General features: G+C 37.0%; 1 protein-coding gene across 2 annotated transcripts; it reads right to left on the reverse strand.

The window, feature by feature from the left end:
• Nucleotides 1-3,608: 3,608 nt before the first annotated feature.
• Nucleotides 3,609-20,034, reverse strand: LOC128659889 (gastrula zinc finger protein XlCGF26.1-like). 2 transcript variants are annotated; one of them, XM_053713474.1, is made up of 4 exons: nt 20,000-20,034; nt 7,675-7,730; nt 7,125-7,240; nt 3,609-6,220 (listed from the first exon to the last, which is right to left on the reverse strand). In XM_053713474.1, the coding sequence occupies exons 3-4, from the start codon at nt 7,141-7,143 to the stop codon at nt 4,992-4,994; spliced, it is 1,248 nt and encodes a 415-aa protein (XP_053569449.1). In that variant the 5' UTR covers nt 7,144-7,240; nt 7,675-7,730; nt 20,000-20,034; the 3' UTR covers nt 3,609-4,991. The 2 variants fall into 2 exon arrangements, with proteins under 2 accessions (XP_053569449.1, XP_053569450.1); XM_053713475.1 differs by lacking the exon at nt 7,675-7,730.
• Between the last annotated feature and the right edge of the window lie 3,936 nt (nt 20,035-23,970).

The raw sequence follows: 23,970 nt of genomic DNA on the forward strand, positions 1-23,970 counted from the left end.
CTCTTACATCAACTTTTAAGTCTATTTACTTAATGTTCTGCACGGAGCTTCACCCTTAGGCTTCCATTCCTCAGCTCCTCCAGGCTCCGCCCCCCTCTTGAAGAATTTTTAACTGGTGGGGTTTGTAAAAATGTTCTTGAACCCCGCACCAGGGTCGTAATCTGTGAGGCTTCCAAGTCACTGTAAGTAAAAGTTTTGCTTAAAGGTTCAGTCCCATTCACTTCCATTGTAATTGCAATTTTTCAGATTCAACACAGAAACAGTGATGCACGTAATCCAAGGCAGTCAATGTAACAAGTGTTCAAAAAGGTGAAAATGGCATCAGTCTGTGAGTAGGTGCACGTACCCAGGTCCTGCCAGTGACTTCAAATACTGTCCAATACACAAATAGAACAGCACCATCCAAAAGGTAAGTTAAAAGTATATCTTTATTGGGACATCACCAAACACAGCACAAAAGCACAACGTTTTGGTCAGGTGACCTTAATCATGTGGTATAAAAACAAGACATTAAACCACTCCTTATATACCCACCTTGGGGGAGGTGATAATTACCTTTGCAGGTGTATTTTAAACTTTCTATTTCAGAATCAAAAACTGCTTAACACCATCTAGTGGTTAAAAGAGGTCATTATCAATCTTACAAAGCACTTGGAAAAATCACAGAAAGGAAGGATAGCTATATATACAAACATCTATTTCTCTGGATATTATACAGACACAAAAAAAAAGAAAGATATATATATATCAAAGAATAATATACATATAGATTATATACATACTCTTGGAAAAATAAAATTGCATTATTAGTCACTGTACGTCTGTGATACACAGATAATATCCCGGCACACAGCTGATATAACAATACTATTAGACATTAAATAGTGAGTCAGTGACATTATTTCTATGTGTTTATTGCATTATTAGTCACTGTACGTTTGTGACACACAGATAATATCCCAGCACACAGCTGATATAACAATACTATTAGACATTAAATAGTGAGTGAGTGAAGTTATTTCTATGTGTTTATTTCATTATTAGTCACTGTACGTCTGTGACACACAGATAATATCCCAGCACACAGCTGATATAACAATACTATTAGACATTAAATAGTGAGTCAGTGACGTTACCGCTATGTGTTTATTGCATTATTAGTCACTGTATGTTTGTGACACACAGATAATATCCCGGCACACAGCTGATATAACAATACTATTAGACATTAAATAGTGAGTCAGTGAAGTTATTTCTATGTGTTTATTGCATTATTAGTCACTGTACGTCTGTGACACACAGATAATATCCCGGCACACAGCTGATATAACAATACTATTAGACAATAAATAGTGATTCAGTGACATTATTTCTATGTGTTTATTGCATTATTAGTCACTGTAAGTCTGTGACACACAGATAATATCCCGGCACACAGCTGATATAACAATACTATTAGACATTAAATAGTAAGTCAGTGAAGTTATTTCTATGTGTTTATTGCATTATTAGTCACTGTACGTCTGTGACACACAGATAATATCCCGGCACACAGCTGATATAAAAATACTATTAGACATTAAATAGTGAGTCAGTGAAGTTACCTCTATGTGTTTATTGCATTATTAGTCACTGTATGTCTGTGACACACAGATAATATCCCGGCACACAGCTGATATAACAATACTATTAGACATTAAATAGTAAGTCCGTGAAGTTATTTCTATGTGTTTATTGCATTATTAGTCACTGTACGTCTGTGACACACAGATAATATCCAGGCACACAGCTGATATAACAATACTATTAGACATTAAATAGTGAGTGACGTTATTTCTATGTGTTTATTGCATTATTAGTCACTGTACATCTGTGACACACAGATAATATCCCGGCACACAGCTGATATAACAATACTATTAGACAATAAATAGTGAGTCAGTGACGTTATTTCTATGTGTTTATTGCATTATTAGTCACTGTATGTTTGTGACACACAGATAATATCCCGTCACACAGCTGATATAACAATACTATTATACAATAAATAGTGAGTGAGTGAAGTTATTTCTATGTGTTTATTGCATTATTAGTCACTGTATGTTTGTGACACACAGATAATATCCCGGCACACAACTGATATAACAAAACTATTAGACATTAAATAGTGAGTCAGTGAAGTTATTTCTATGTGTTTATTGCATTATTAGTCACTGTACGTCTGTGACACACAGATAATATCCCGGCACACAGCTGATATAACAATACTATTAGACAATGAAAGTATACAGTAAAGTTGTTTTCCTAGGAATAATTAGTCAGTTTATATTACAATCTCAAGCTGTTTACTGCCCCTGTAGTCAGATCTAGCTTTGTGCTATCTTGTTGTGAATCCTTGTTTAATGAAGATAACATTGTGACAAATTTATCGAGATATTGATTATCTAGAATATATTTTTATTAATTATCTCTGATATTAATTAAAGGGATTTAGAGGTGCAATAATGTTTAAATACATTAGATCAGTTTATTGTTATACCACTGATTGTATATAACTATGTGTTTAAATCCTGCAAAGTCAGCTATAGAGCAGCAATGCACTACAGGGAGCTAACTGAGCATATCTGGTGAGCCAATGACAAGAGGCACATGTGTGTAGCCACCAATCAGCAGTCAGTTCCCAGGATAACATAAGTTTGAGAACAGAAGTGAAATTAAAAGAGAATAAAATTACACATTCTGGGGCCGACCTATGACAGTGCGAGCGGACATGATACGATGTAGCATATGCTGTCAGCATTTAGCAATGCCACCCCCTGCAGATTCAGGGCCAATCGGCCACTAGCATGGGGTGTCAATCAGCCTGATGGTATAGGATCGGGCGAATTGATGTCTGCAGCCTCAGAGCAGGCAGACAGGTTATGGAGCAGTGGTCTTTAGACCGCTGCTTCATAACTGCTGTTTCCGGTGAGCCTGAAGGAACTTGATAATTCGCCTCCCAAATCTGAATCATGAAAGTGCCCTTTAAGTAAGATTTAAGTAACAGAAAATGCCTGTGTATAAAGTCTTGCTGGTGATTAATAATCTGGGTTGGTGTAGGTCGGGGGTTAATTTGATATTGTTTTATGTACTGTTAAAGGGACAGTAAAGTAAATATTAAACTTAATTAGATTGGATAGAAAATGATGTTTCAAACAACTTTCCATTTTACTTAGATTATAATTTGTGCTTAGTTCTTTTAGTATCCTTTGTTAAAGAGTAACCCTAGGTTAACTCAGGAGCGTGCACGTATCTTCAGACAGCAGAGTTTGCAAGAACATTTATAGCATTGTTATACATAGTTACAAACATTGCTGCACAGAGTGCTAAATACACGTGCACGCCCCTAAGCTCATATAATATCAGCCTCCTAGGTTTACTCTATAACAAAGGATACCAAAAGAATAAAGAAAATTAGATAATAGAAGTAAATTGGAAAGATGGAAACAATTGCTGCTCTGAGTTATCAGCATTTAACTTTCACCATCAGATTTAGCTTTTTTTTTTGATGATTTATTCCTAATTACTCTGTGATATTGGGTTTTTAATAATACAAAAAAAAATACTGGTCTGGATTAAAATCACTTTTTATTTGCATGAAAAAACATTGTATATCATTATATAGTAAACAGCAGCATTACATGATATATGCACACAATGGTATAAATATACCTAACACTTGTGCTCTTGATACAAAGGGATTTATCAGACATATAATGTTCCCTTTATATATACAGTATGTGCTATTATCAGTTCTTGTGGCTTCTAACTAACATGAAAACATCTAACAGACATAATATCAAGTTACAGAACATGACACACATATTACATACCCAGTATACATGTAGGTTATAGTAGCCATTTAAATTAAACTGATTATGATCACATGACACACATATTACATACCCAGTATACATGTAGGTTATAGTAGCCATTTAAATTAAACTGATTATGATCACATGACACACATATTACATACCCAGTATACATGTAGGTTATAGTATCCATTTAAATTAAACTGATTATGATCACATGACACACATATTACATACCCAGTATACATGTAGGTTATAGTAGCCATTTAAATTAAACTGATTATGATCACGTATGTACCAGTTACTGATATTGTGTCTCATGAAATAAAATCAGTTTCCCCTCAGTAATTCCTCTGTTATATAACATGTACAATGCTACGCATCTATTGCTATAAGAAAAGGTTTATCCACATGATGTGCACATTAAATATATCTCCCAGATGTCAATCATTTGAGACTGATGTCCTTGTTTATATAATTCTCTAACACTCTATGCATATAAAGACTCCTTTATTCTGTAAATGTAATTATTTCCTCCCCTATGTAAATCAAAACGTACAACTCCTAACACTGGCATATTAATAAACAACACTGGGGGTGCTTTGGTGGTGAATGGTTGTGTAAACTGGTCAGTATGAGGATAGATCTGTGTCGTGTTTGGATTCTATCACATTTATATGAGAGAAACTGAGCTGCACATATATAGAAGAACAAAGGACAGCAGGAGAGCACTTCCAATCTGGAGCTTTTATAACTGGGGATTTAATGTCAAATGAGTTCCAGCACTCAAGCCGTCAGGTTGTGCACGTCAAAAAAGGTTACTGCATACCTTGTAATACCTCAAAAGTTCCAAAGAAAGGCAGCACAACCAATTATTTCAAACTTTCTTTATTGCTTTTTACCAGGAGCAGGTACAAAATACAAGACTACATTTCAGGCTATCAACCCTTAGTCAAACTGGGATTTAGAAAGTAATATTTAAAATATCATACTTTTTTGATGCATCTATTTAGAGAGCTTGCCCTCTTTAGGATAATTGTAAAAATGTTTGTACATTGTGCATATAAGAGTTTATTTGTGTGTAAATATTTGGTGTTTTGTGATATCAGATATCAATAAAAACCTTTTTTCCACTTTCTAAACATGTGAAAGGTTTCTTCCCTTGTGAATCCTTTCATGATTTTTCATAGTACTCTTATGTGTAAAACTTTTTCCACATGTACACGTGAAAGGCTTTTCTCCTGTGTGAATCCTTTCATGACTTTTCAGAATACACTTTTCTGTAAATCCTTTTCCACACTCTGTACATATGAAAGGTTTTTCTCCTGTGTGAATCCTTTCATGACTTTTCAGACCATCCATTCGTGAAAAACTTGTTCCACATTCTGTACATGTGAAAGGCTTTACCCCTGTGTGAATCCTTTCATGAATTTTCAGTTTACTCTTTTTTATAAAACTTATTCCACACTCTGTACATGTGAAAGGCTTTTCTCCTGTGTGAGTCTTTTCATGATTTTTCAGACCATCCATTCGTGAAAAACTTGTTCCACATTCTGTACATGTGAAAGGCTTTACCCCTGTGTGAATCCTTTCATGAGTTTTCAGAACACTCTTTTGTGTAAAACTTGCTCCACACTCTGTACACGTAAAAGGCTTTACCCCTGTGTGTCTCCTTTCATGCTTTTTCAGATTACCCATTAGTGTAAAACTTTTTCCACACTCTGTACATGTGAAAGGCTTTACCCCTGTGTGAATCCTTTCATGAGTTTTCAGTTTACTCTTTTGTGTAAAACTTTTTCCACACTCTGTACATGTGAAAGGCTTTACCCCTGTGTGACTCCTTTCATGAGTTTTCAGATTACCCATTAGTGTAAAACTTTTTCCACACTCTGTACATGTGAAAGGCTTTTCTCCTGTGTGAATCTTTTTATGAGTTTTCAGATTACTAATTTGTGTAAAACATTTGCTGCACTCAGTACATGTGTGTGGCTTCTCACCTGTGTGAATTTTGTGGTGTTCTGTAGATTTAAAAGGTTTCTCCTTTGTATGAATCATTTGGCTAGACTGTAGACTTTTCCTATCTTTAATATGTTTTGAAAGCTCAGTAAATATGTGTGGTTTATCCTCAGGGATAATAATTTCACTAGATAAGTCAGAAATGTTGTCCTCTTGTTTGATGACTAAATTACTCTCTGTACATAATGATTGCTGCCCAGTTCCAGCAAATTCATCATCTCCTTTAAACATCTGCTGTGATATACCCAATGTTTGTGAATAGTCGTTAGTGTCTAAGAGTATTGGAGTTTGCGGTATAATTCTGATGCTTCCTGTAGTGAAGGATGGATATGAACCATTCACGTGTTTGTCTACATAAAAAGAAATGGAAGAAAAATAAGAATGTTTATTCATTATAATATAATCCATCTCAATTAAAAAACATTTTTTACACTCAAAAATGTCTTCCATTTTGTATTTTTAAAGTTATTTACCTGTAAATCACAAATTAAAAAAGCATGACATAGAATGTAAACATTACTACATCATAGTAAAACTATGCATTAAACAAAGTGAGTGTGGATAATGTTCTCAGCCAGGGAACAAGTACATCTGTATTCTGGGCAAGAGAGGTGACATTCACCATCCTCATTTAACATTGTACAAGCAACTGCAAATACAGCCCTGCCCGGCTCATGCTCAACCAGTTGGGCGAGAACATGATGTCTTAATCATCACAGACTAATAATCAGTGTGAGATGTTTTGAGAGGGTAAGAAGCAGTGACCTTATGATAATCTTTAGCTTTTGGCTGTGGTTGTTCAATTTATATAAACAGACAAAAACTTTATTAGTTTAATAATACTCACTGTAAACTTAAGCACACAAACTAGTGGTGGTTCTGGTGTGGGGAACACTGGGGGAGTTGTGGGTGTTCCACACATGGGAAAAGGTAAGCATAAGTGTAGTTATGGGTGTTCCATGAGCAAGGTCAGGGCAGAGGAAGGTGGAGTTGCCAGTGTTCTGAGTAATGAACCAGGTCAAGGGGTGAGGTTAGGGAATTGATGGACATGATCTGTCTAAAAGGACAGAGATGGGAGTAGTATTTTTTACCCTCCTCCTCAGCCCAATGGGGGTTGCTCCTTTTTTTATAACTGTCACTGACACAAACACTCTTAAAGATTCAGATATAAATATAATAGTTTATATTTGTTTAATGAGCTATCTATTCTTATTTCCCAGTAATTAAAGTCAGCATAATATCTATTTTACTCACCTAACACATATGAGTTCATGCTGATAACAGGCTCCAATGTCTCTGCTCAGGAAGAAGGTTCCCTTATTCACTCCAGTTACATCAATACCTGATATCTCTCAGTGCTCTGGCCGTGTCTGTAAAAAGTATATTAAATGGTTTAGACAGATAATAATAAATAATGCTTCTGATTAACTGTACGTATGGTATAATTAAAGGCACACACAACAATTCATGTGATACAGATCAGCTGATTAGGTTATTACATATCTGATGCTGATTCACCACAAGCATTTAGTACAGTTATCTCTGTGAGTGTTATAATTGCCCCTTAAATATGTATAAAATATACTATTTTATACACCGGTAAAACAAGTCATTAGAAACACATTAAAGGGACAGCAAAGTCATAATTACACTTTTATTATTCAAATTTAAACAACTTTCCAATTTCCTTCTATTATCAAATCTTCTTTATTCCCTTGGGGACCTTTGTGACAAAGCATATAATGCACTATAGTGCGCTAGCTGCTGATTAGTGGTACATACAAGCCTCTTGCTATTGTCTCACCTTATGTGCTCAGCTAGCTCCCAGTAGTGCATTGCAGTTGCTTCAATAAAGGATATCTAGTGAATGAAGAAAATAACAAATTATGCTAACCAGATAATTTCCTTTCCTTCTGTACAGGGAGAGTCCACAGCTGCATTCCTTACTTGTAGGAAATACTGAACCTGACCACCAGGAGGAGACAAAGACATCCCAGCCAAAGGCTTAAATACCTCCCCCACTCCCCTCATCCCCCAGTCATTCTGCCGAGGGTCCAATGAACAGTAGGAGAAATATCAGGGTGAAAAAGGTGCCAGAAAGAGAAATTTAAATTTAGGGCCGCCCATCGGAGAACACGGGCGGGAGCTGTGGACTTTCCCTGTACAGAAGGAAAGGAAATTATCTGGTAAGCATAATTTATGTTTTCCTTCTTGATACAGGGGAGTCCACAGCTGCATTTCTTACTTGGGAAATTATACCCAAGCTCCAAAGGACACTGAATGCTAACGGAAGGGTAAAAAGGGAGGTGGCCCCTAAACTGAGGGCACCACAGCCTGCAAAACCCTTTCTCTGAAGGCCGCTTCAGCAGAAGCAAAAACATCAAACTTGTAGAATTTAGAAAAAGTATGTAAGGAGGACCAGGTAGCCGCCTTACATATCTGATCCATAGAGGCCTCATTTTTGAAGGCCCAAGAGGAAGCCACCTCTCACGTAGAATGAGCCGTAATCCTCTGAGGAGGCTTGTGTCCCGCTGTCTCATATGATAAGCGGATGATATTCCTCAACCAAAAAGATAAGGAAGCCGCAGAGGCCCTCTGACCTGTACGCTTCCCAGTATAGATAACAAACAGAGAACGAGTTTGTCTGAAATCCTTTGTAGCCCGAAGATAGAATTTCAAGGCACGGACCAAATCCAGATTACGCAGTAAACATTCCTTCAACGAAGAATGATTAGGATATAAGGAAGGCATCACGATTTCCTGATTAATGTTGAGATTTGACACAACCTTAGGAAGAAAACCAACTTTAGTTTGTAGAACAGCCTTATCGGCATGGAACACCAGATAAGGAAGATCACATAGCAGTCCAGCAATGTCAGAGACCCTGCGTGCAGAAGCAATAGCAAAAAGAAAAAGAACGTTCCATGACAATAACTTAATGTCACCATAATAAAATTTCTTTGCAGTGAGTGCCTGTACAAATCTGTTCACATCCACGAGTGTATCAAAAACATCAAAATCAGTTGAAGGTACAAAATTGAGACCTAACTCTAATACCTTGATCTCTTCTGTGCTCAGTGTTACTTCTGAAAGATTAATGACCCTCATATTTTGTATTTGTTTTGCTTGCCCCTCCAGAGGGTATAATGTTCCCTCTTGGCTAGTGGTTCCTTTCCTCTGCCTTTTCCTCCTCCTCCCCTCCCTGGCCTCTTCCTCCTGAAAAACCTGTGTCTCTTCTGAGGGAAAATTTGTAGGGGGCGGCAGTATGCCTGAAGCTATCATATATCTATTAGCTGTATTCTTACCCCTATCTGTCTTGTGGATGCCTATAGTCCCTGCCTGGGTGGTGTTTGGTGGTAGATGGGTGAGTGTGACCTTAATTAGTGTTGAATGGAACTGTCGTGGGACGCTCATTAAAAGTATTAGTTGGGCCTTCTTCTTCTGAAGAGCCTCCACTGGTAGTATAGTCCAAAAAATTACGAATATCATTATCCTCATTAGAGTCAGTGTCTGAAAATGTCACTTGCTTTTTCCTTTGTTCTATAGTCTGGTTTCTCACTCCAGATACATGTCCCTTCTTGAATTTCCTTGGTTGTCTATTCCTCTTGGAGGACTGTGTGTTCCACTGATATACCCTGTTTTTAATTTAATCATCAGAGTCCCTAGTGAACTTCCAGTATTTCAATTTGTCTACCTCCTTTTTAAGGTTGTCTATTGTCATTCTAAGTATACTGTCCAAGTGTTCATATTGTTCATGGTCTGTGAAAGTGTTGAGATCTTTTTGTATGTCCTTAATTAGTCGTTCCTCTAACTTCTGATTCTTGTATTTTATAATCACTCCCATTAACCTTAGGGAACACTCAGTGAGTATATTGTTCCATTCAATAATGAACCAGTCCTCTGATACTTGAAAGGAAGGACGTTTCCTGGCAAAGGGACAGCTCATTAGGGTAAAACATAATTGCTCTGATGAAACCGCTTATCAAGCAGAAAGTAAGGTATTATTGAACAAATTAAGTAAGGTATTATTGAACAAATTGAGAGATGGGGTATCCAGAAGGTCCCATTAATAAAGCACTTAATGATGTGAGGTTAATACCTAGGTCTACCTTATTACAGTCAAAGAAAATTGAACAATGTAATAAAGATAAGAGTGAAATTACTTTTGTGAAAACTTATACAAGTCAGTATAAGAGCATTTGCAATATAATTAAAAAGAATATCCTGATTCTGAGGGGGGATGATATTTTGAAAAATATTGTAGATAAGGGGTGTAGATTAACATCCAGAAGGAATTTGACCATAGGGAACATGATTTCCCCTAGTGCTCTAAGAAATCATAAGAAGGTGAGTAGTTGGTTAAGTTGTAAGGAACACTTCAAATCTAGCACAAGAAGTTGCATAGCGTGTAGTCACACTTTGGTGAGTAAGGTCTTTCAATCTGCATACACACAAAAGGTGTATGAGAGTAAACAATGCACCAATTGTAGGACGGAATTTGTTATCTACATGATACAGTGTAACAAATGTAATATACAGTATGTAGGTTGCACCTCTAGGGAGGCTAGAGTCAGAATTAGAGAACATCTAAAAGATGTAGATAATGAAAAGACCACCACTGGAGCAGCCAAACATTTTCTCTATGAACATCAAGGAGTGGTAGATTCATTCAGATGGATGATAATTGATGTTATTAACAAAAAGCCTAGAGGAGGTAATAGAGTCCAAGAAATGTTTCGTAGAGAAGCTTATTGGATCTTCACCCTTAACACTCGCAAACCGATGGGTATGAATATTGAGGGTGATGATATCAACTTTTGGGAATGAAGTAAACAATAGACTATCAAGATAAGGATTCTAATTGCTTTCCTCAACTAATAATACAATACACTTTAGGGAAATAATATATTATTTACAGTATCATAAGATGCCATAGTTAAACTGATTAAAATAGATACAGGAATGATAATACTAGAAATAGGGCCTCGATCCGATATGCAGCGTCGCCCGCAGAAACCGGCGATGCCAAAATTTGCGCGGGTTTGGTATCCTATATACGGCGTAACCTAGAAGTTACGCTCGTATATTTCTGCCTTCGCCCGTAGTTTTTTGGGCCATAGGCAGGTATACCAAACCTGCGCAGTTTGGTATCCAATATACAGCGTAAGGACTTACGTGGCGAAAATGGAGAAATCTTACTCCATTTTCACCTCACCACAAAATGCAGCCGTAGTAAGCCTTACGCTGTCTATTGGAGCCCCGTAACTCCCTAAACTAGCTGCTAAATAAAACCTAACACCTAACGCATGCACAATGTCTATCTACCTGTCAACCGCGATCCCCCGCCGCATCCCTAATAAAGTGTTTAACCCCTAAACCGCCGCTCCCAGACCCCGCCGCCACCTACATTAAATGTCTAACCCCCTTATGTGATCCCCCTACACCGTCGCCAGCTACATTACATACCCCCTAAGGTGAGCTCCTACCCCGCCGCCAGCTATGTTAAACTACCCCCTAATGTGAGCCCCTTACACCGTCGCCAGCTATATTAAATGTATTAACCCCTAATCTAATCCCCCTACACCGCCGCCAGCTATATTAATTACATTAACCCCTAATTTAATCCCCCCATACTGCCGCCAGCTATATTAAATTAATTAACCCCTAATCTAATCCCCCTATACCGCCGCCAGCTATATTAAATACATTAACCCTTAATTTAATCCCCCTACACCACCGCCAGCTATATTAACTAAATTAACCCTAATTATATTAGGGTTAATATAGTTAATATAGTTATTATATTATATATATTAACTATATTAACCCTAATTATATTATGGTTAATATAGTTAATATCGTTATTATATTATATATATATATTAAGTATAATAAACCTATCTAACTCTAACATCCCTAACTAAATTCTTATTAAAATAAATCTAATTAAAATTAATATTATTCATTAAAATATTCCTATTTAAATCTAAATACTTACCTATAAAATAAACCCTAAGATAGCTACAATGTAATTAATAATTACATTGTAGCTATTTTAGGGTTTATATTTATTTTACAGGTAACTTGGTATTTATTTTAACTAGGTACAATAGCTATTGAATAGTTAATAACTATTTAATAGCTACCTAGTTAAAATAATTACCAATTTATCTGTAAATCCTAACCTAAGTTACAAATACACCTACACTATCAATAAATTAAATAAACTACAAATATCTAAACTAAAATACAATTAAATAAACTAAACTACAAAAGAAAACAAACACTAAATTACAAAAAATAATTACAAGATTTTTAAGCTAATTACACCTATTCTAAGCCCCTAATAAAATAATAAAGCCCCCCAAAATAAAAAAAAATCCCTACCCTATTCTAAATTAAAAAAGTTAACAGCTCTATTACCTTACCAGCCCTTAAAAGGGCCTTTTGCGGGGCATGCCCCAAAGAAAACAGCTCTTTTGCCTGTAAAAAAAAAACACAATACCACCACCCAACATTACAACCCACCACCCACATACCCCTACTCTAAACCCACCCAAACCCCCCTTAAAAAAACCTAACACTAAGCCCCAGAAGATCTCCCTACCTTGTCTTCACCCAGCCGGGCAGAACTCTTCATCCAATCCGGGCGATGTCTTCAATCAAGCGGCAGAGAAGAAGTCTTCCATCCGGCGATGTCTTCATCCAAGCGGCAAAGAAGAATTCTTCCATCCGGTGATGTCTTCATCCAAGCTGCAAAGAAGAATTCTTCCATCCGGCGATGTCTACAATCAAGCGGCAAAGAAGAGGTCCTCCATCGGGGCGAAGTTTTCTTCCAAGCGGCATCTTCAATCTTCTTTCTTCGCTCCTCCGACGCAGAACATCCATCCAGCATGACTACTTCCCGACGAATGAGGTTCCTTTAAATGGCGTCATCCAAGATGGCGTCCGTCGAATTCCGATTGGCTGATAGGATTCTATCAGCCAATCGGAATTAAGGTAGAAAAATCTGATTGGCTGATTGAATCAGCCAATCAGATTTAAGTTCAATCCGATTGGCTGATTGGTTCAGCCAATCGGATTGAATTTGAATCTGATTGGGGATTAAATTAGGGGTTAATGTATTTAATATAGCTGGCGGCAGTATAGGGGGATTAGATTGGGGTTAATTAATTTAATATAGCTGGCGGCGGTATAGGGGGATTAAATTAGGGGTTAATGTAATTAATATAGCTGGCGGTGGTATAGGGGGATTAGATTAGGGGTTAATGTAATTAATATAGCTGGCGGCGGGGTAGGGGGATTAAATTAGGGGTTAATAATTTTAATATAGCTGGCGGCGGGGTAGGGGGATTAGATTAGGGGTTAATAATTTTAATGTAGCTGGCGGCGGTGTAAGGGGATCACATTAGGGGGTAGTTAATGTAGCTGGCGGCGGTGTAAGGGGTAGTTAATGTAGGTGGCGGCAGTGTAAGGGGGATTAGATTAGGGGTTAATAATTTTAATATAGGTGGCGGCGGTGTAAAGGGGATTAGATTAGGGGTTAATAATTTTAATATAGGTGGCGGCGGTGTAAGGGGGATTAGATTAGGATTTAATAATTTTAATATAGGTGGCGGCGGTGTAAGGGGCTCACATTAGGGGGTAGTTAATGTAGGTGGCGGTGGGGTAGGAGCTCACATTACGGGGTAGTTAATGTAGCTGGCGGCGGGGTAGGAGCTCACATTAGGGGGTAGTTAATGTAGGTGGCGGCGGGGTAGGAGCTCACATTAGGGGGTAGTTTAATGTAGGTGGCGGCGGGGTAGGAGCTCAGATTAGGGGGGAGTTAATGTAGGTGGCGGGGGGGGTCCGGGAGCGGCGGTTTAGGGGTTAATAACTTTATTAGGTGGAAGCGGGGTCCGGGAGCAGCGGTTTAGGGCTTAATAACTTTATTAGGTGGCGGCGGGGTCCGAGAGCGGCGGTTTAGGGGTTAATACATTTTTTAACATTAGGATAGTGAGGGGGGATAGCGGATAGAGAGGTATACGTGTCGGGCTATGTTTAGGAGGCGTGTTAGACAGTACGAGTGATTTAATAACTTAGTCAGGTTTTGTAGGCGCCGGCAGTTTCTAAAGTGCTGTAAGTCACTGGCGACTCCAGAAATTTGTACTTACGCAGATTTCTGGACATCGCTGGTTTATCCGACTTACGGCACTTTAGCATCTGACAGCGCCGTATATAGGATAGCTTGAGTTGAAACTACAGGGGTTCCCTCACTTGCGCCGCAAACTACGATCTTTATCGGATCGCGCCCTAGATATGGTAGCTAATTAAAGTATACAAGTGTATATGTTTCCAGTATCAAACATTGAAAATTAAAAATTGAAAATTGAAAATATCAATCAATAAAGAAGCGTATAGAAAACAAATTGAAAGTCCTGCACAAAAGTTAAAATTGATTACACACAAGACCTTGATTTTATTATACGCAATAGGCAACACAGGTCAAAGCAATAGGTATATCCATGTTCTCGTTTCCTTTTAGGTTGAGTATAATACAATGATGACATAAAGATGATGTAAAGAGGCAGTTATGTAGTATGGAAGTGTACGACTGTTAAAAGTATTTCTCAAGGAAATATATATGGTATTTGGTGATTGAAGTGGGGATGGAGTTCCATTGTACTCTATAGCAATAGATGGGAGGAGAGCATACAGACACAGGTATCCAATGAGAATGTGAGGGAGCGTATAAAGCTCCACAGGTAACGCTAGTAGAATGAGTCTATGAATAAGGCAGTCATCCGAAACACGTCAGACTGATCTGCTAAGTCTGTGAGATTGTACTTGGTTTTACATTTTTTACTGCACGTGAGTCACATTGCTATATTTTTTAAATGATGGAATAAAAGGAAGTTTTATTTTACCTAGCTGTATTCGATTACATTTTAGAAAGGCTGTCAACATATCTGTAGAGGAAATCGTTTAGCATAAGACAAATCAGTACAAGACTGATGTAGGTGTACACCTGTTTAGCACTCACATTTCTGTGTTTACGTTAAGACTGATAGATAATATGAGACTACCTGAGTGGAGTGCTGAATTAGATAAATTAAAATTTAACCTTTAATAGAAATCGTTAAAATTATACATACACAAAAGGACAAAACATTTAAAATAAACGTCTACTATTTCAATCCTGATTCTTTAAATGTGACGTTATCACATATGTAAAGGGGGTAATGAGTAGGCTTCAAATTGAAGATACAGAGATTGCTTATGACAAGGTGTATCAATAGTAAAAGTATATAAGATTTTAATTATGGGTAGCTGCTTTAAATTCCACGGGAAAAATACCTGGCTAAGTGCTTGTCATGAAATAGCCTGCCAATATTGTTGCTTGTATTTTGTGCCTTATTCTAATTGAAATAACGATCCTATAAAGTTAACAATATTTTAAATCCAAAATATTGTCATATACGTATCAAATCATTACTATAATGTAGGCATATATAGGTATACTTTACAACATCTCAAGTTCGTTGCCTTCAGCAGTATTTGGTCTCTTTGACCTATATTTATAGTTTTATGTTTTCTGATAACGTGTCTGTCACGGTACTTTATATATACTTGGTAGGTGAATGCCTCTCCAGACAAACAGTTACAATAAATACTTTATTACTTTAGTGTCAAATTATTGCTAGGAATTACTTGTCAATGCCTTTGGGTATTACAGCTTTAACCTTATATAAGTAGTTGTTTAGTTATATAGTTACCCTTGTCATTACCGGCCTATACCGCTAAAGGACTGAAAGATATATTGAAAGTACCGGCCTATACCTTTTAACTACTTGTAGTGGTATCAAGTTCTCTAAATAAAGTTACCGGCCTATACCTTAATAAGACAACTGATACAATTGTTACCGGCCTATACCCTGCATCAGTTCGTTACTATATCAGGTATATAAGCACTTAGACAGTAGCGTGAATTGCTTCGTGGTCCTGGATGTCCGACCGCTAACGGCTTCTATATAGCATATGAGGGATATATTGCACTCTCACCTGCTCTTCTTCTGACCGATATAGACACTTCGTTCTGGTCACACCGTCTCGTAAAACCTCCGGGATCACTGATATTCCACTCTCTCGTGGTTTAGAGATTTCCCTTCGGCGTCTGACGTCACGATACACGTGCTTAGTTGCGGCCAATCAGTGAATGAGACATCCGAGCTGGCAGCGTTGCTCCTCTCCTATATGTTAAGCCGGTCTTGGCGTGTATTCTGTGCTGTCTTACCCGGAGCCCCCTCGGGTGGGCTGGATTGCCCTTTTACAGTACACACCGGCCCTCTTCCAGGTCGGGTATATATGAATTCCAAAACAATGGTACTGTTTAAGATAAAAGTTCTCTTTATTAGGACAAGTTAAAACAAAGTTGCTCACGTGCAGTAATATTAAAAATCAAAAACACTACTTAAAGGCCAGTCTGACATGTTTCGGCTGTCCGCCTTATTCATAGACTCACTAACTATTGGTCGCCTTTGGAGCTTTATACGCTCCCTCGCAACCTCATTGGTTGCTAATAAGTGTGCTTGTTAACCCTTTCTATACTGGACGGTTAGAGGTAATATTGTTTGTAATGAAGGTTACGTTTTCTCTCAAATATATGTATAATAACCTCACACATGCAGTTCTGCTTGGATTAGTACTATGCTTTTGGGTCCACTTCCAATCTATGTATTAGTTTATCAACAAGTGTCATCTACTCATAGGATTAATAAAGTTTATCCATTTGCGTGCAATTGTCATTGTTTACAATGCGTTTATGACACTTATATATGAACTATTTGGAAGTGTTACATTTACCCAATAATAGTTACCATCTCACATCAAAATGTAACAATTTGGATATTTACAATAATAACAATAATTCTTTTCGAAAATTCAACCATACTTTATCAATGGCCAGATTCGTATTTGTCCATTAATGGTTACAATTGGTGCAATACCATTATTTAATACTGTCATATAATTACAACACTCTATCTATAGCTATATCATTGTATCCAAAGTGTTACACTAAAATGTCCTCGGCTCATGATTGATTTAATTTCTAATATCAATATATTATTATTTTTTTATTTATCTTAATTTTAAGTGTACAGTGGGATATGGTTATTATGTTTGTATGACCAGGTTATCTTAGTGTTTGTTTCTCTCCCAAAAATTAATGATATCGTTCTCTATATTCATTCCTATTGGTCTTCGTGTGTTGAGAGTAAAGATCCAATAAGCCTCTCTTAATGACAACAAGGTTGGCTTGGAGTTTACATCTGTGTTTAACTCCATTAAAATTGATTATTTAGAAGTTACACTAATGGGTGACCGTGAGAAAAAGAAGGTCACAACTAAATTGTACACTAAGCCAATATCAGCAAATTCACTGATACATGCAAAGAGTTGTCACCCTCGCCACATGCATTACGGCGTGGCAAAAGGACAATTTATTAGGGCGAAACGTAACTGCTCTAGTGAATCAGATTACCAGGTGGAAAGTGCAGCATTGTTGGAGAAATTGAGAGAAAGGGGTTATCCGGAAGGACCCATAAATAAAGCGTATAAGGAAGTAGGGTACATATCAAGAGAAACATTGTTACAGCCAAAGAGAGCTAACACTGATACCAAGGGAGAAGTCACATTTGTAACAACCTATACTAGTCAATACAAAGAAATTTGTAACATAATAAAGAAGAATCTCCCTATTTTACGAGGAGATGATGTATTGAATAAAGTAATAGATAAGGGCTGTAGATTCACGTCTAGAAGAAATGTCACTATTGGGAATATTATCTCGCCTAGTGCCCTTAGAAGACCAGCCAAGCAAAGTAGTTGGCTAAATTGTAAAGGTCACTACAGATGTGGCACAAGAAGCTGCACGGCGTGCAGTTTCACTATGTGCAGAAAGGTGTTTCAGTCAGCACATACGACAAAGGTCTATGATTGTAAACAATGTACAAATTGTAGAACAGAATTTGTCATATATATGGTAGAGTGTTCAATTTGCAGGGTCCAGTACGTGGGTTGTACCTCACGGGAGGCTAGGAGCAGAATCCGTGAGCACTTGAATGATATTGATAAGGAAAAGACCACCACTGGTGTGGCTAAACATTTCTTATTTGAACATCAAGGTAAAGTTGAATCATTCAGATGGATGATTATAGATGTTATAAATAAGAAACCAAGAGGAGGTGATAGAGTCAAGGAGCTGTTCCATAGAGAGGCTTATTGGATCTTTACTCTCAACACACGAAGACCAATAGGAATGAATATAGAGAACGATATCATTAATTTTTGGGAGAGAAACAAACACTAAGATAACCTGGTCATACAAACATAATAACCATATCCCACTGTACACTTAAAATCAAGATAAATAAAAAAATAATAATATATTGATATTAGAAATTAAATCAATCATGAGCCGAGGACATTTTAGTGTAACACTTTGGATACAATGATATAGCTATAGATAGAGTGTTGTAATTATATGACAGTATTAAATAATGGTATTGCACCAATTGTAACCATTAATGGACAAATACGAATCTGGCCATTGATAAAGTATGGTTGAATTTTCGAAAAGAATTATTGTTATTATTGTAAATATCCAAATTGTTACATTTTGATGTGAGATGGTAACTATTATTGGGTAAATGTAACACTTCCAAATAGTTCATATATAAGTGTCATAAACGCATTGTAAACAATGACAATTGCACGCAAATGGATAAACTTTATTAATCCTATGAGTAGATGACACTTGTTGATAAACTAATACATAGATTGGAAGTGGACCCAAAAGCATAGTACTAATCCAAGCAGAACTGCATGTGTGAGGTTATTATACATATATTTGAGAGAAAACGTAACCTTCATTACAAACAATATTACCTCTAACCGTCCAGTATAGAAAGGGTTAACAAGCACACTTATTAGCAACCAATGAGGTTGCGAGGGAGCGTATAAAGCTCCAAAGGCGACCAATAGTTAGTGAGTCTATGAATAAGGCGGACAGCCGAAACATGTCAGACTGGCCTTTAAGTAGTGTTTTTGATTTTTAATATTACTGCACGTGAGCAACTTTGTTTTAACTTGTCCTAATAAAGAGAACTTTTATCTTATATAAGCACTTAGCCAGGTATTTTTCCCATGGAATTTAAAGCAGCTACCCATAATTAAAATCTTATATACTTTTACTATTGATACACCTTGTCATAAGCAATCTCTGCATCTTCAATTTGAAGCCTACTCATTACCCCCTTTACATATGTGATAACGTCACATTTAAAGAATCAGGATTGAAATAGTAGACGTTTATTTTAAATGTTTTGTCCTTTTGTGTATGTATAATTTTAACGATTTCTATTAAAGGTTAAATTTTAATTTATCTAATTCAGCACTCCACTCAGGTAGTCTCATATTATCAATCTTAACGTAAACACAGGAATGTGAGTGCTAAACAGGTGTACACCTACATCAGTCTTGTACTGATTTGTCTTAGCCTTAATCCAAGAACACAGCACCCCTATTTTGCTTTTATCTTATAATTAAGTTGTATTAAGCAATTGATTAATTATAAGCATATTTAATTCCTGTATCGATTCCCTAGTAGTGCCTTAGTACCGCCGTTTTTCTGTTTGAAAATCGTTTAGCATACCTGCCACTACTACACTCTTCTAAAGCAAGTCTTGTGTATACATCACACACATACATGCAGACACCACACACACACAGCACATACACACACAAAACAAAACAATATATAATCTTACTTAACTAGGAATCAGGATATAAAACAAATTTTAAAACCCAGGACTACTTTATTTGTGCTTAGAGCTAAGAATAAAACCAGTAGCATGTTACAGAGTCATACATTTTAAGCAAAATGCATAAGAAGGGGTTCAAAAAGTTGTCCAAAAGCTAGTGGTCCCATGAAATTTTATTAGAAGTCCCACTTTAACTAAAAAAAATTGTCACAGTGTCATACGTAAACTTGTAATACACAGTTATACACTTTTATTACACATTTGTATTAACAATAAAACACTTTGTATATAGTTATAAACCTATTAATGATATAAACATTTTCTTACCTAAGGAGCGACTTTTGCCTCAGCTTGATGACATCTGAAGAAGAAATAGAGAGGCACACAGTCAGTCAGGGACAGACACACAAAAACGCTGCACACACACACACACACACACACACTCCACAAACAATACACACAAACACACACACACCCCACAAACACTACACACACAACCCACATACAATGCACACACTTTACACACCACAAACACTGCACACACACGGGCATCTGCAGGAATATTTCCTTTGGGGGGGGGGGGGCAAAAAATAGCAAGCATGTCGTAATCAATGCAATAACTGAATTTGTGTATATATTGTATTGAACAGCTAATTTAGTGTCTTTCACACTTGCTGACACGGATCTACAAAGTAGTTTATTAATGGCTTTTATTTTCTAAAAGCTGCAAACCTGATAAATATAGCATTTAAAATGAGTAATGATTATAAGGAATCAATATTTTAAACAGATAAATAAGCCATCCTATTTGATTTACCCAAGTTTCTAAATTAATAAGGATAGATTTAAATGAAGGGTCAGGGTAATGATGGTTTAATTACTATTTGATATTTATAAGTATGAGACGATTTTTTTTTACTTTAGCAACAGGATCCCAGTAACTTGTGTCGCAAATACAGAGCCACATATTACTTGCCATATACAGACTCACCCTGTCCTAACTGTTGCCTGATCTGCAGACTGGACCTTAATCACGGCAGTGTGCTGATATGACAGCCAGACAGGACAGCAGCACCATGCGGGGAGAAGATGTTAGAGAAAGCCCTATTTTTTGTTTGTTTTTTTGGAAAGTAGCAGGAACTGAGAAGCCAACATTCTAGAGGGAGTGATTTACGTTACAGCAAGAGCACCATTCAGCAGGTCATATGAGCAGCCCAGAGGCAGAACTTTTTTTCACTTTCTGCGATGAGATTTTTTTATTGAAATTTTTCTGCAGGTCATTTTTAAATAAAATTCAATTTTAAATTAGGCAGTTACACTAAAGCACCAGTTCAATTGCAATGTGTTAGTTAACTGTAGAATAAAGCAATATTTAAAGTTTTATAAATATAGTGCAGTAGTTGAATTGCATTGCAAATTAGCTGCAGACACTCTAAAAAAAGGTGCATTGCTTATACAAACGTTTTACATTCAGAAAAAACAGTTTTGCAGACTGTGAGAGACTAGGGAACGGGCTTGAAACGATCTCTGAGAGCCAGTCAATTAATGCACTACTACTTTGCAGAGCTACTGCATATTTGACTGTTCACTTTAAATAGCACATTGCTCTGGAGGAATTGTGATAAGGAAAACTTACAGGGTGCAGCCAGAGAACAGCTCTGTTTGAAGAGAACAGCCTAATGTGGAGCAGCGCTGAAAAGTTAAATTGCTAACAGTTCCTGTTTGTGTCCTGTTCTTTCTGCAGACCTGCTGCATTTTCTGCGATGACATCTCAGATCACTGTATGTTCTGCCTTGGGGATGAGCAGGCAAAACTTAAGTCTTAACCTCCCCACACAACACAGTTCTCTACATCTAAGCAAGCTGAAAGCTAATAAAATTATATGCGAGCCTACACAGACACTCCCCAGTACCCGGCACTAACACTGTCATCAAGGCAGTCTTAATTGTCCTTCATCAAGCTGCTTAGTTCCTGAGCCCACTCTAATTATTACTATTGAGGTTTAAAAAATAAATAAAAAAATGCTGCATTTGTACCGTTATACTGGGACTGATACCGGCAATCCTCTTCACGCTTTACAGCTCACGAGGACTTGCAGATCATCATCTGCTCCACCCACTTCCTCTGTTCAGTCCACTTTCAAAACATTGTGCGCAGCACTTAGTTACTGTATGCCCACAAGTAATACGCCAACTAGCTTTTAAAGAGTGTGGGGAAATTAATAGGTGGGCGGGGCTAAGGGAGCCGGTGGCCCACTGGGCATTTGCCCGCTATACCCAATGGTCAGTCCGGGCCTGGTCAATCTCATGCATAGACTCAAACGGAGCCCTCTGTAAAACCTTACGATCAAGATTCAGACTCCAAGGAGGAGCAGCAGATCTATACACCGGCCTAATCCTGGTCAGAGCCTTAACAAAAGACTGCAGGTCAAGAAGCTCAGCGAGCCTCTTGTGCAGTAAAACAGATAGGGCTGAAATCTGTCCCTTCAAGGAACTAGTCAATAGGCCCTTCCTTCTCCAGTCAATTTTGGAGAAAAGAAAAGATCCTGGCAACCCTTACCTTGTGCCAGGAAAATCCATGCTCTTCACACCAGAATATGTAGGTCCTCCACACCTTATGATAGATGTGATGAGTAACCAGTTTACATGCTTGAATGAGAGTGTCAATAACACTTTCTGAAAATCATCACTTGGCTAAGACTAAGCATTCAATCTCCATGCAGTCAGCCTCAGAGAATCTAGATTTTGATGAAGGAAGGGGCCTTGTACCAGGATATCCCTGCGACAAGGTAACCTCAACAGAGAAGATGACATCCTAACTAGATCCGCGAACCATATCCTTCGTGCCACCACAGAGCAATGAGGATCACAGGCGCCTGCTCCTGTAGGATTTGAGCCACCACCCGAGGAAGGAGTGGGATTGACGGGAACAGATAAATTAGATTGAACCTTCATGGCACTGCTAATGCATCTATTAGCTCTGACTGGGGATCCCTGGACCTCGACCCATATCTGGGTAGCTTGGTATTGAGACGGGATGCCATCAGGTCTATCTCTGGTGTCCAAACGATATATGCTAGAAGGAGCGCTGAGAAAACCTCAAATAGGAGTCTCTGCTATGTAGAGTCAAAGAGGATTCCAAGATTTTATACTTTAAAAATGTACATATTTATTAAAACAAAAATTTTAAAACAATGATATTGAGCAGTAGTCAATTATAAACCTCTAAATTGCATCTGTATACATGGTTTTTATCTGGTTACAAAAGTTAATCACAAGAGTGTGCTTGTGATAAAGTGAAAAATATAATCAAATCAAAATGTGATAAAATGAAAAAATGAAAATATGAAAAAATAAAAAAAAAATTGAGTGCAATTGCTCCAAAAAAGTGTCTATTGTTTAGAAAAGAGAGTGAGAAAAAACAAAAGTATCGAAAAATATGTATCAAAAAATAGGTGTACACCTATAAAATCTTAATGTTCAATTCCTTGTGGGTGATATTTGTGAAATTTTTTTTGATAATTCCAAAAAATTATATATACGTAGTGAAAAGTTAATTACGAATAGTTCCTGTGTTGAAATCCAAAAGTCTTCTAAATTATATATACGTAGTGAAAGGTTAATTAAGAATAGTTCCTGTATTGAAATCCAAAAATCTTCTAAATGATGGTGTATGTCCAAGTGTATCCTAAATTGGGATGTTGTTGATAGTGATTGGCTCCTAGTGTTCCTAATGTTCCATTATTCGAAAAATATCTTCATTAACCTAAATAAAATAAAAATATATAGTGCAATATTGCTATAACAAGTGGCTAAAAATGGTAATAAACTCACCAGATTATTACCATTTTTAGCCACTTGTTATAGCAATATTGCACTATATATTTTTATTTTATTTAGGTTAATGAAGATATTTTTCGAATAATGGAACATTAGGAACACTAGGAGCCAATCACTATCAACAACATCCCAATATAGGATACACTTGGACATACACCATCATTTAGAAGATTTTTGGATTTCAATACAGGAACTATTCTTAATTAACCTTTCACTACGTATATATAATTTAGAAGACTTTTGGATTTCAACACAGGAACTATTCGTAATTAACTTTTCACTACGTATATATAGTTTTTTGGAATTATCAAAAAAAAATTCACAAATATCACCCACAAGGAATTGAACATTAAGATTTTATAGGTGTACACCTATTTTTTGATACATATTTTTCGATACTTTTGTTTTTTTTCACTCTCTTTTCTAAACAATAGACACTTTTTTGGAGCAATTGCAATC

The sequence above is a fragment of the Bombina bombina genome, chromosome 5 (genome assembly GCF_027579735.1).
Source record: "Bombina bombina isolate aBomBom1 chromosome 5, aBomBom1.pri, whole genome shotgun sequence".
Lineage (NCBI taxonomy): Eukaryota > Metazoa > Chordata > Amphibia > Anura > Bombinatoridae > Bombina > Bombina bombina.